General features: G+C 45.8%; 4 protein-coding genes across 4 annotated transcripts; 1 reads left to right on the forward strand and 3 right to left on the reverse strand.

Moving 5' to 3' along the window:
* Positions 1-2,292: 2,292 nt before the first annotated feature.
* On the reverse strand, positions 2,293-5,591 carry EYB26_004307 (uncharacterized protein; the record flags this gene model as incomplete). The annotated part of the gene is made up of 4 exons (XM_054263601.1): positions 2,293-3,999; positions 4,065-4,814; positions 4,869-5,092; positions 5,162-5,591. 4 exons carry the CDS (start codon positions 5,589-5,591, stop codon positions 2,293-2,295), a joined length of 3,111 nt encoding a protein of 1,036 aa, XP_054119576.1.
* Positions 5,592-6,098: 507 nt separating this feature from the next.
* EYB26_004308 (uncharacterized protein) lies at positions 6,099-7,908 on the forward strand (the record flags this gene model as incomplete). Its single annotated transcript, XM_054263602.1, has 3 exons — positions 6,099-6,149; positions 6,564-7,728; positions 7,778-7,908. 3 exons carry the CDS (start codon positions 6,099-6,101, stop codon positions 7,906-7,908), a joined length of 1,347 nt encoding a protein of 448 aa, XP_054119577.1.
* A 147-nt stretch (positions 7,909-8,055) lies between these two features.
* Positions 8,056-9,267, reverse strand: EYB26_004309 (uncharacterized protein; the record flags this gene model as incomplete). Its single annotated transcript, XM_054263603.1, has 4 exons — positions 8,056-8,361; positions 8,419-9,061; positions 9,113-9,141; positions 9,211-9,267. 4 exons carry the CDS (start codon positions 9,265-9,267, stop codon positions 8,056-8,058), a joined length of 1,035 nt encoding a protein of 344 aa, XP_054119578.1.
* An 838-nt stretch (positions 9,268-10,105) lies between these two features.
* Positions 10,106-10,869, reverse strand: EYB26_004310 (uncharacterized protein; the record flags this gene model as incomplete). Its single annotated transcript, XM_054263604.1, has 2 exons — positions 10,106-10,427; positions 10,499-10,869. The coding sequence occupies 2 exons, from the start codon at positions 10,867-10,869 to the stop codon at positions 10,106-10,108; spliced, it is 693 nt and encodes a 230-aa protein (XP_054119579.1).
* Between the last annotated feature and the right edge of the window lie 301 nt (positions 10,870-11,170).

Here is an 11,170-nt window from a genome sequence, read left to right on the forward strand (position 1 = left end):
GAGGCGCGAAGAAGCAGACCTTGGACTTTGTAGTTTGACTATCGACTGAGAAGAAAAAGAAGGAATGCTAGAAGAGGATATCACGATGTCTTTATACTCGGGCTTCTCGAGGACTCCGCAATGGGGCTGTCATTTAGGTTTATGTGCTACCAAATCATCGTTTCATGGCATCCACCTGTGCATGCCCACGGTAACGATGGACAGGAGGTACGATAGGATCCTATATCTGTCTTGGTATGGTGTACGATATACTATTGACTCGAGAGTGGAGCCAAGTTCTCAACATCAAAATGCCAATGGAAGGCACGGAAGTGCATCGTTTCCTGTTGGAGCAGCTACATTCCAATGGCCGCGCGTACCCCACAACCAGCCATGTATCAATGAGTTATGGAATGTAACTGTGGATTTACTAAATCCAGGATTATCGACAGGCCAGGGCCGGGGGGGGGGGGGGGGGGGGGGTGAAGTGGAGGCTATTTTTGTTGTATTAGTCCAACAGCGTACGGGGAGGGTGGCTACTACCGGCTTAGTTACTGGTAGAGTCACACGTAGGGCTCTTAGTTTGTAGTCTGTAGATGTGGCTTACTGTAACCTGGGGTTGTCATCATCATCTCGAAAGTGCATAGATTAGCCTTGATGATATTAGCATGGATTTGAACCTGAACTAGCCAAACCAACGATACTACTATCTCAAGCCACATGTCCCGTGTATGGAGAGTGATGTAGACGCGTAGCGGGCCTGTCTAGAGATGCGACAAAATCATTGGGAATCGTTTCAATCCTTGTTACACTCGACACATTATCCTATAAATTGACTTAGCAAGTATAACAGTACTTCCATGTGGTGCACACGTGCACATCGTCTCGGCACATCGAATGATTGGCTTCGACTGGCTTAGCCCGGCTTGCGACATGGCCCTCCCAGAAACTGATGATACCGAAATGCATATGATGAGATATCACGTTAGGGAGAGTGTACACCTATTGCCAATACGTTTGGGTTCATAAAGAAGCAACATCTTGGTTGAGAATTAGCATGTTGTAGCATCGATACCGCGAACCAACTCTCGAAACGCTACTAATATAAACCATCGAGATTGTTATTGTGCCTGGTAACTTCTATTCCTAATGACGATTACTTTAAATAATTATCAAACATATAAAACCAAATAATAGCAGAAGTTTCCATTCAAATGTTGGTGATTGATCTACCAGAAGGGACTATGGTTAGTAGGAAGCCACAGATCTAAGGAGGCGTCAAGAGGCGTTCATGCCGACAGATTCGGAATGTTAAGTCAAGGGTTGACTGGATCTTAGCCTGTTTAGCTTTCATTTCATGTTCATAAATATATCCCTAGTTAGTTTATCATGTTTTGGTTTCATGATTTGGGGGTCGTGCATTGAAGCACCTACGTACTTCGAACAACGCTTGAACAGAAACAGGTCTACAGGGTTACACTTCCCATTCCCAGGGCACCTCTATCACAATAACAATGAATGATTACCTTAATATAAACATATGTGATGAAGATGACCTATCAGGCCGGTGGGGTCCGGCAAATCGAGCCTGAAGCTTGTTGTTGCATCCAATCTGATTAGCTTCCCCTTCATACAAGCTAAACCGTTTGGCTGATGATGATAATTAACAATTAGCTCGATAGAGTAAAGATCGAAGGCCGGTTTGCAGTACTTTTTGAACTTGGTAAGCATTAAGCATCAAGCTAAAGTACACTTAGGTTGTACGTACAGTCATTTTGGTTCGTATCTAGTCATGCCCGATTAGGTAACCAAAAGGGCCAGGATTTCCTATCTAGGCAACTTTGGATTGTTAGAGCATTTTTGTTCGAGTAGAGTGTAAGTTATGAAACTTTGGAATGATTCAACATATTCTTCGCCGTCAGCGAGCTGATGTCTGCTGCGTATTCTTCTCGGAACTTTAGGGCACGGTTGCTGACAGCGTGAAGCGGGTGTGTCGCTTCAGGGCTTGGAAGCAGAAGATATTGAGAAAGAGCATTATCATTAAGATATCTAGAATCAAGCATGGCAGAAAAGACAACATAAAGTAAACATTTATAGAATTTTCAAGAGGCATATTTTGAAAAGCAAAGAGTGCCCACATCTTCTTGCGAACGGTCTTGTTTAACGTGGTATCTGACTTCTTCCATTAGAGGCAACAACTAGAATTCGATGCTAAAGACTTTGTCAACGTAGTAAATGGAGGAAAATTTTTGTTTAAGATCGCAAAGATATGGGTCTCGCAATCACTCCAGCGACAGGATCACTATTGCTGACTTACTCTCCCTCCTCTTCCTCTCGGGCTGTACTCAAACAATACCGACTCTCGACTTTGCCGTGCTGTTCATGCTCTATCGTAACTCGAGATAGATGGCCGAGAATATTCTCCATCTGAATATCGCCCTTGCTTCTCGATTTGCGTCCGAGATTGTCTAGCCATTCGAGTTTGTTGAGGGTGAAGTAGACCAAGGCAATGACGATGGTCACGCCGAGCGAATAACCCCATATCCGCACAACCGTGACTATGTCCGTCCATCCGTTGTGTGTCTCAACGAACTGATCAGGAGGATCAGTTATCATGTTTTGGTTGGTGAACCAGCCAAAGAGACAAAATATCGTGGCTAGAATGTCGACGCCCACAATTGCCCCTACCAACGGAAGTGACGGTAAGCTATCCGCTCCTCTAGTGACGAAAATTAACCAATTCTCGGTGAGCGCCACTTCGAGGAAGAGAACTTCTTGTATTGAGCCCCAGTTCTGAATGATGCCGCCGTCAGGGAGAAACATCGTGCCTCGGACGACCCAAGTTCCCAAAGCCAACAGAATACCTAGTATAACTGATATAAACCAGATTTTTGGTAGCTGCCATTCTACTGGCCGCAATTCAAAGGAAGCATTGTCGTAGGCTACTGCCACTGTTGCTAGATCAGCAAAGAGGGCTAAAAAGACAATCAGTTCCACTCGAATCGTCTCATTGAGAATAATCATGGTGGTGACAAGGTAAATCTCCAAATGCAAACACAGTGCAATTCGGTATTGGATGTAGGCTTTCATGCGATGGAAAATTTGCCGAGCCACTTTGACTGATTCAATGATAGTGGACAGTCCAGGTGCCAAAAACACGATATCTGATGCCGACTGTGCTGCTTCTGAGGCTCCTTCCACGGCTATACCGCAATCTGCCTTTTTCAAAGATGGTGCATCGTTCACTCCATCTCCTGTCATCGCAGTGAGATGTCCACGTTCTTGAAGCATTTGAACGACTTGATATTTGTGCTCAGGAAATACTTCCGCAAACCCATCAGCTTTTTCGACCAAATCATGAGCCATTGCACCACTGAGACCGCCGTGAATCAGTCGTTCTGAGTTGTACACCTTCGTGCCCAGTGCAAGCATTTTGCATGTCTCTTTTGCGATAGCGATAGCATCGCCAGTAAGCATTTTGACACTGATTCCAAGGGCTTGAGCTTCGGAGATTGTCTGCGCAGTATCCTCCCGCGGCGGATCAAACATTGGCATCATTCCAAGTAATTGCCAGTCTTCCCCTTCTTTCTGGACTGCCACTCCCAGTGACCTGAAACCACGATGGGCGAACTCTTGTGCCTTTTTCCTGTACAAGTCTGCCGTCCTTTGGGAACACTTGGTCAATCCGAGCACCGCCTTTGGAGCTCCCTTAGTACAGGTATATCGGACATTGTCACATGTGCAAACAGTAACGATTCGCTTTGATACGGGATCAAATGGGGTGAATTTTTCTGTTTTCCATCCGGACCGTAAAATTTCCTTTGCCTTCGGATATTGTTTAAGAGTCAACAACGTCACCTTGTCAATGGGATCCAGAGATGATATGTTATGGGAGGACGCAAGAACGGCCACTGCCATCATCCAATTGACATCGACCCCTTCAGCTACATATGGATTTCTTATACTCAATTTGTTCGCAGTCAGTGTCCCTGTTTTATCAGAACACAAGATATCGACACCCTAGTCAAATTTTCAGCTGATTTCGATGTTTTATTTGGGTAGCAGAATAACGGATGAGAGCTTACTGCAAGCGATTCTATAGCTGTCAGTTTCTGAACGATTGCCTTTCGTCGTGCCAGATAGGCCGCTCCGACAGCCATGGTTGTGGTAGTAACGACAGGCAAACCGACAGGAACACCGATAATCAGTAGCACTAAAGTATACTCCAACAGTGTCTGTTTTCCCGGACTTGCAATAGGAATGTGCCGCCAGAAACCGCCGATCCACGCCGCGAGAATCCATGCCATCACCAAAATTAGAAGTGAGGTGCCGATTCTATCCATTACAATTTCGAAATGACCTTTATCCCCCGCCCCTGCTACCATGCTAGCAGTTCTCCCAACGAACGATCCCTTTGCAGATACCTGAACAACGGTATAAGCCTTTCCCCTTTTACAGTGTGTCGTGTAGTAAACGGGTTCGCCCATATGTCGATCGACGGCATGAGATTCACCAGTAATAGCGGAATGGTCACAGGCGAGAATTGGATAGCCTTTACGGCTTTCCTTTTCCTCTTCCTCATCGCTTGATTGGCCACTTTCACTCTTCTTCCTAGAATCTTGTCCTTCCTTCTCCTTAGCCGATTGCCCATCAGTAATTTTCTCATCTTCTTCTCGCTCCTGTCCCCCTTCTTTTCCTTTTTCCTCTTCACCTGAAGACTCATCAAGTGCACCCTCGGCCTGCATTCTCTTGAATTCCTCGAAGCCATTCGGGTCATCGTATGAACATATCACTTTGGCATCGGCTGGAACAACGGTCCCTTCTTGAACGATTACCTAGTAACTTTAGCATCGTTATCCAAAACCCAGAGACATTCGCGTATTACATACCACATCTCCGGGAACCAGTTCACGAGCTAATACTTCGGCTTCGCGTCCATCACGAACTACCTGACATCGTAATGCGATATCGCCCTTGAGACTGGCTACAACGTCCGCAGCCTGTTTTTCCTGATACCAACCGACGGAGGCATTGAGAAATAGTATTCCAATAATGACACCGAAATCTACCCAGTCCTTGAGACCGGCTGCAAGAAGCACAGCAATTTCCATGACTTTCACCAACCAATCTAATCAGCTGGAGATTCAAACAATAACAAGTATTTGGGGCCATATCGACTCACCATATAAAATTGGACCTTGAAAGTAGGACATGAACTTCGCTATAGGGTTTTCTTTCTGTGATATCAACTCATTCCACCCCGATCGACGCCGACGGTTGGCAACTTCTGCCTCTGACAGACCTTGCTTGATCTCGGTGAGGAGCCACTCGTCTGGGAACATTTGTTTTGCTTCTGCTGCTTCTGACGTGGGCACAAATTGTCTGCGCCACGGTGCATACCAAACACGTTTCATCTCCCCTTCTTCGTTCTCCATCTCTGCTATCCCCGGTTCTCTGTAAACAGACACATATCTAACTAACCTTTCGTACTCGTCGAGATTTTGGTCATTGGCTACACTGACAGCTCGTGACATTCTCCTCTCAGCACGAGACATGCGCCTTGATGTACGTGACTGTTGCTCATCGCTAGAAGCTCGCGGATTATCCGACATCCTTTTGAAAAGCAACTTTTCCGAATTGATGGCTCTTAGCTGCCGTATCAACGAGCAGATACAAGGCTCTTCGTGTCTTGAGAGAGGTTTCCGATACAGAAGATCTTGAAAAGCGAAGACGCCTAGAAAGAAATGACGGATGTTACCGGCTTGTTTACGATGTGTTCAAACGAACGACATAATATCAATGAGTAGAATCTTCACAGTGACGTATGGTAGAGGTATTTTCTCCCCGTTCCTAGCTCTCTGAGGCTTGACGGCATACTAAAAGTATTTGATATGCTCAAACTCAACCATTGAATGGTTAAATTTGCTTTTTCAATTTGTAAGTTGTGTGAGCACTGCTTTGCCGGATGATCTCGAGCCATGTCCTTGAAGCTCAGGGAACCTGGCGCTCCCGAATCAGCTTGTTGAACTGTAGAACCAAATGCAATTGGCTCGGAGAAACAACGCAACTTAAACTGAAAAGTAGAGCCATGGGACATTTCTAGCGATTTGCAGCATAATATGATCGTTGGTGAGAACGAATATATCAGCCAACTGCAGATTGACTTCCCGGTGAGGCCGACTTAAAGTTAACCATGCCGTCAGTTGCATACATTGGCCAGCGTACTTGGAGTGAAAGTGAACGTAGATCGGATACCAGTAAAATCAAGGGTTGAAGGAGAAACGAGAAAGCAATAATTGTGATACTGAGCCTGAAACGAGAGGGAGATGAGATGGCCATGGGGCTCCGTCGTGACTTACCAACCGGGAAGGGGATGTAGACAAGGAAGGAGGTCCCTGGAGGCAGACAAACATCGCCATGCCCACACAAAAGCCAAAATCAAGTAAGAAATTCACTCACAATCGTACATACTTACACCTATCGTTACATATGCACCCTCAGTAATATAACAATGGGCTTATCCTCTGCCCAGGCAAGAAAGCATCTTGCGCCCAATTTTGAAGCTACCACTAACTGTCCTATAGGCATTCACGATCATCACAGTCGTATCATTCCTGCTGCTATTCCTCCACAAGTTGCTCTCGCCTTGGGTAGAGCTTCCTCGACTCCCCGAACAATGGCTCGCATTTCGCAGCGGCCTAGCTTGGACGATACTCAAAGACCGCGTGGGATTTTCCGAAGACATGGTTTTGGATCACGAAACTGGATTCGCAATAATCAGCTCTGACCCTGGAAAGGTGTCTTGGAACGCTTTATGGGTTGGTACTTGTAATAATGTATACGTATCCCTGCTTTCTGACTCGAAGCAGGGCCGTAATCAAACCCCTCAGCAGCAAGGTCGATTGCTGCTCTACGATTACGGCGGTTCAGGCAGTCTGCGTGAAATGCATTTGGTGAACTTTCCCACGACTTTCAACTTCCATCCCCTCGGCATAGGCCTGTATCGCGAGGAGGAAGATAGTCATGCACGGCTGTTTGTTGTTAATCAAGGAAACGTCGACAAAAGCAGCATAGAGGTCATGGATATGGACTACGAAGATGCACGAGCAGTGCATGTGTGCTCCGTCACAGACAACAACCATACTATACGTTCCCCGAATTCCGTCTCGCCAGTGTCTTACACGTCATTTTATGTCACGAATGACCAATGTCTTATTCGTCGCAGACATCCGTTCTTGTCTTTCACTGAGAGGGTGCTTGGTCTTCCCTTGGGATGGGTCACATTTGTTGATTTTAGTGTCCAAAGCAAACCGATATGCACCATTGTTGCAGGTGGCATCCCCTTTGCAAATGGAATACTTGTCACGCCTACTGGGAGAGAGGTCCTCGTTGCCTCGACCAGCACGGATATCGTTCGAATCTATAAACGTGACCCGGAGACGGATGCACTTTCTGGCAACTACAGCGCCGTATATATGACCTTCCACCCGGAAACTCTCAGCTTCGACAGGTCTTTGAACATAACCGATCCAACAGTATTCAACACGAACGGAAACTTTATTCGCGGAGTGGTCGCAACGGGTTCTCCGGATGCTGGCCGGTTGTTTTGTATGGCCAAAAATCCGCACGGGTGTGTTGCACCGTCTGTTGTGGCAGAGATTCGCCGAGGCCATGGTCTTGATCTCAGCCCATTTCCTGGAAGCCTCTTCAATCTCTATAGTAAATACTATGCCCGGACACTATACGCCGGTACGTTATGTCATTCTGTTTCTGTATCGCACCCTAACTTGTTATATAGATGACGGAAGCAACTACCCAAGCGGCACATCAAGTGATATGGATTCTAAAAGAGGACGTCTTATTGTTAGTGGACTTTATGCAGATGGACTTCTGAATATTACGTGGGACCCGACAGAGAATCGTCATTAATATGACCACGCACTTGTGTAAAGAGACATCTGTTAATAACCATGATACCCTTGCATCATTTTGACTTTCAGTCTTACTGTCTTTTAATGGTACTAAGTTACTGTACTAGTCTCTCCAACAACAAGTCAACTTCTGCTCGTCTGTTGATCACACATTGCCTCCCCACGGACTGCCGCCTGTGAGCTCTCTACCGTCTGGGCAGCTCAGATCACGAGCATCAGGATTCAGAAGAGGGCTTTCGCCTATTGAAGTGTCCTGTCCATGCACATCCGCAGCTTCTTCGGTTGATTCGGCGGTTTCAAAAACGGTATCGGTGTATGGAAGCAATCTTGGACCGGAAGATTCACCATGCCGCTCGGTTCTAGAATTCGCCTCGTCAAACCAAGCATTGCGTCGAGTCCTAGAATTGGCGAATGCATAAAAGCGTCCTGATGTGAAGTTGGTCGTGCCCATCTGGTAAATACACCCCTCAGTCATTATTACTATGAATGAACGAAGTAGAGAAAATACCTTGATCCCCCACCCTAACACAGCAACCACAAACACCAAAACTGCAACCCTTCTCTCCTGCTCGCTCCAGGGCTGCAGACAACTCTGCGTATACCCTGTCGTGCTCTCACACGCATTAGCTCCATGATTCGCATCCTTGAACGGCCAGGCTCTGTCCCGCGTACTCCGCAATCCACAACACTGCAATTGATCTTGTATTGTGCGGATGCTATTCACGTCTTTGTTGTGGTAGTATGACTGCCAAGCTTGTTCGAGATGGCAGTTGTTGTCACTCGGGGAAACGTATGTTGCGCTTAGGGTGGCGATTACGACGGGGAGGAGAGTGAGCGATTGGTCAATGACGAAGTTTACGACTGAGCTGACCGCAGATGAAAACAATATTTGTAAACTTCGAGACGGTGGGAGAGTGCCGTTGACCGCAGTCACAGATGTAGTAGCCGTAGTATGGCTTCTATTCTCGTCCGATGTCGTTGAACCCGTGATTCGGTTTTTGGGCAAGTCGCCACGGTCCCGCTGGTATCGAGATGCGAGTACGTTTGCTATCAAAGCCGAAAGGAATGGAAGTAGTGGATAGAATGTGGAAATTGCCCCTAGTGAGGTTGGGAAGGGGAGGAATAGCGAGTTAATGCGTGACCAGGCAATGCTATGTATCATTAGAGGATTCATCCGCACTTGTATGATGAGATTGGCTTACCATCCTAGTGCAATGGATACCACAGTGCTCTAATCAAATAGCAATCATTTAGTAGATAGTTAAAGGTCGAAGCAATGACTAGAGTGGGAATCACTTACCAGAAGAAGCAATATAATGACCACACTAGTGCTAATGGCAGAGTAAGCAGGCGGCATGATGCTTTGAAAGCTTTTTTTTCTCGTCTTTTGAAATGAAGGTTTTCTCAATGATGGCTAGGGATTGCAATTCTTTGATAAAAGAGGATCAAAGAGCGAGAATAAAGAAAACCAGACAATAGCTAGGTACAGTCTGGGGAAGGTGTATACCCTAGGTGGGGCAGACATAGCATGCATGATTCAAAACAGTCCCTGGTACGTAGACATGTCTGGTTGTATCTTCATATATCTCTACTAATCGCAAAGAAATCAGATCCAGCATGGCAGAACTTGTACAATCTTCAACAATTCAAACCTGTTCGTACCCTCTCTTGTTTTTGACTGTGTTGAAGTATATCTAATGAGCATAACTCGTTGATTCACCTCGCGAAAAGGATTCGTAACCAGATCCTTATGATTTCCAAATCACCAAGTCATCACCACTTGTTAGATAGTGATAGTGCAGCTGTATATAAACACAGAGAAACATCATTGGGCATGACAAAGATGTCGTCATGAATATCTGACGGAGAAGCCGTTCTATGAGGAGCATGAAATCTACTTGTTCGCAGCTGTTTCCTTGGGTGATCCGTCGGGGGTTGGTCCGATGTGAGCGCGGTGATTGTACTTATGTATACTTGCTAAATAACTATAATATATTCATTATTTAATTCATATGTTTATCAAGAGTAAATCGTTATTCATAGATTATCTTGATTTGAATTGCCTTATAAGTAGATAACAGCGAGTCTACCCGCTATATGTACAGTACCTTGAAGCTTTTTACCTTGCGTTCAGTCAGATAGAACTAATATTGACTCCTTCTACTTTACCCTTCCCGTATCTTTCCACATAATCACTATTGGACGAATTTCCCAAGCGAGTACTCTCTGGAATCGTCAGCATGCCTATCAAACCCCCCAATGAAGGATAGATTTTTCTCGATCCCCGGCATTCGTAGCCTCGGGGGAACATTGAGGACATACGTCTCCGGCTTAGGATCCCATAGATTGGTTAGGTCAAAGTCGGCCTCCCGGTCCCGGGCTTCCAAGTCTAGATACCCAGGTGCAAAGGCCTCCAACTGTCGCGCCCAATCATCTGGAGAATACTTGTCGAAAAAGAGCTCTCCTCTTTGATGAGCGGAGTCCAAAATACCGATAAGTGGTTGATCGATATCCATACTTGATCATTCAAAATCAGTCCCATCTTTAGAAACTCGGAGTGGAAAAGAGAATGGAAAAAGAGTTCTTACGGTTTGTTCCATCTCCTAACTGCCCAGTCCGATTCTTCTCCGTTGAGAACCTCTCCCACGGACCAGCCCTCCAAATGTAAATGAAGCATTGCTTTCCCCATCGGCATTGGCCTGAGCAAGGCATAATTTTCCAATTGTCCATTGAATTTAAAGTTTATCACAGCTAATCGGCCTTCATTCAGACTCTCTTGGTCTATCACGATGAATTCCCACAGATTCACCTTGGGAAATACGATCGTTCCGGCACGGGTCATAGAGACTGCGCGAAAGTCTGCAGGGTGCAGATAATAATTAATCAATAGGCTTCGATAAGAACTGAAGCTTGGGTCGTCTGCTGCATCTGTTCGTTGAGATCGGTCTTTGGAATCCATTCTTCCTACTAGGCGTTGGTCAATGATGCTGAACTCGAAAGAGAACACACACCTCTACAAATTGACACCAGCCTTTTGATTCCTCCTTGAGCTCGTCCTCAGACCAATTGTCATTTGGGTGGAGTCGAATCGTCGAAGGAATACCCCCCGGCCAAATATCCTCGGACGAGAGTATATGTTGAAGCATATCTTATCACCTTTCTGTAATATATTCTGTTAATGCCGTTCGATCGAAATTCTATAAGGATATCAACCAGCCCTCATTACAAGAATTTGCCAAGAAACCTCCAGGGCTCCTTAC

The sequence above is a fragment of the Talaromyces marneffei genome, chromosome 3 (assembly GCF_009556855.1).
Source record: "Talaromyces marneffei chromosome 3, complete sequence".
Classification (NCBI taxonomy): domain Eukaryota; kingdom Fungi; phylum Ascomycota; class Eurotiomycetes; order Eurotiales; family Trichocomaceae; genus Talaromyces; species Talaromyces marneffei.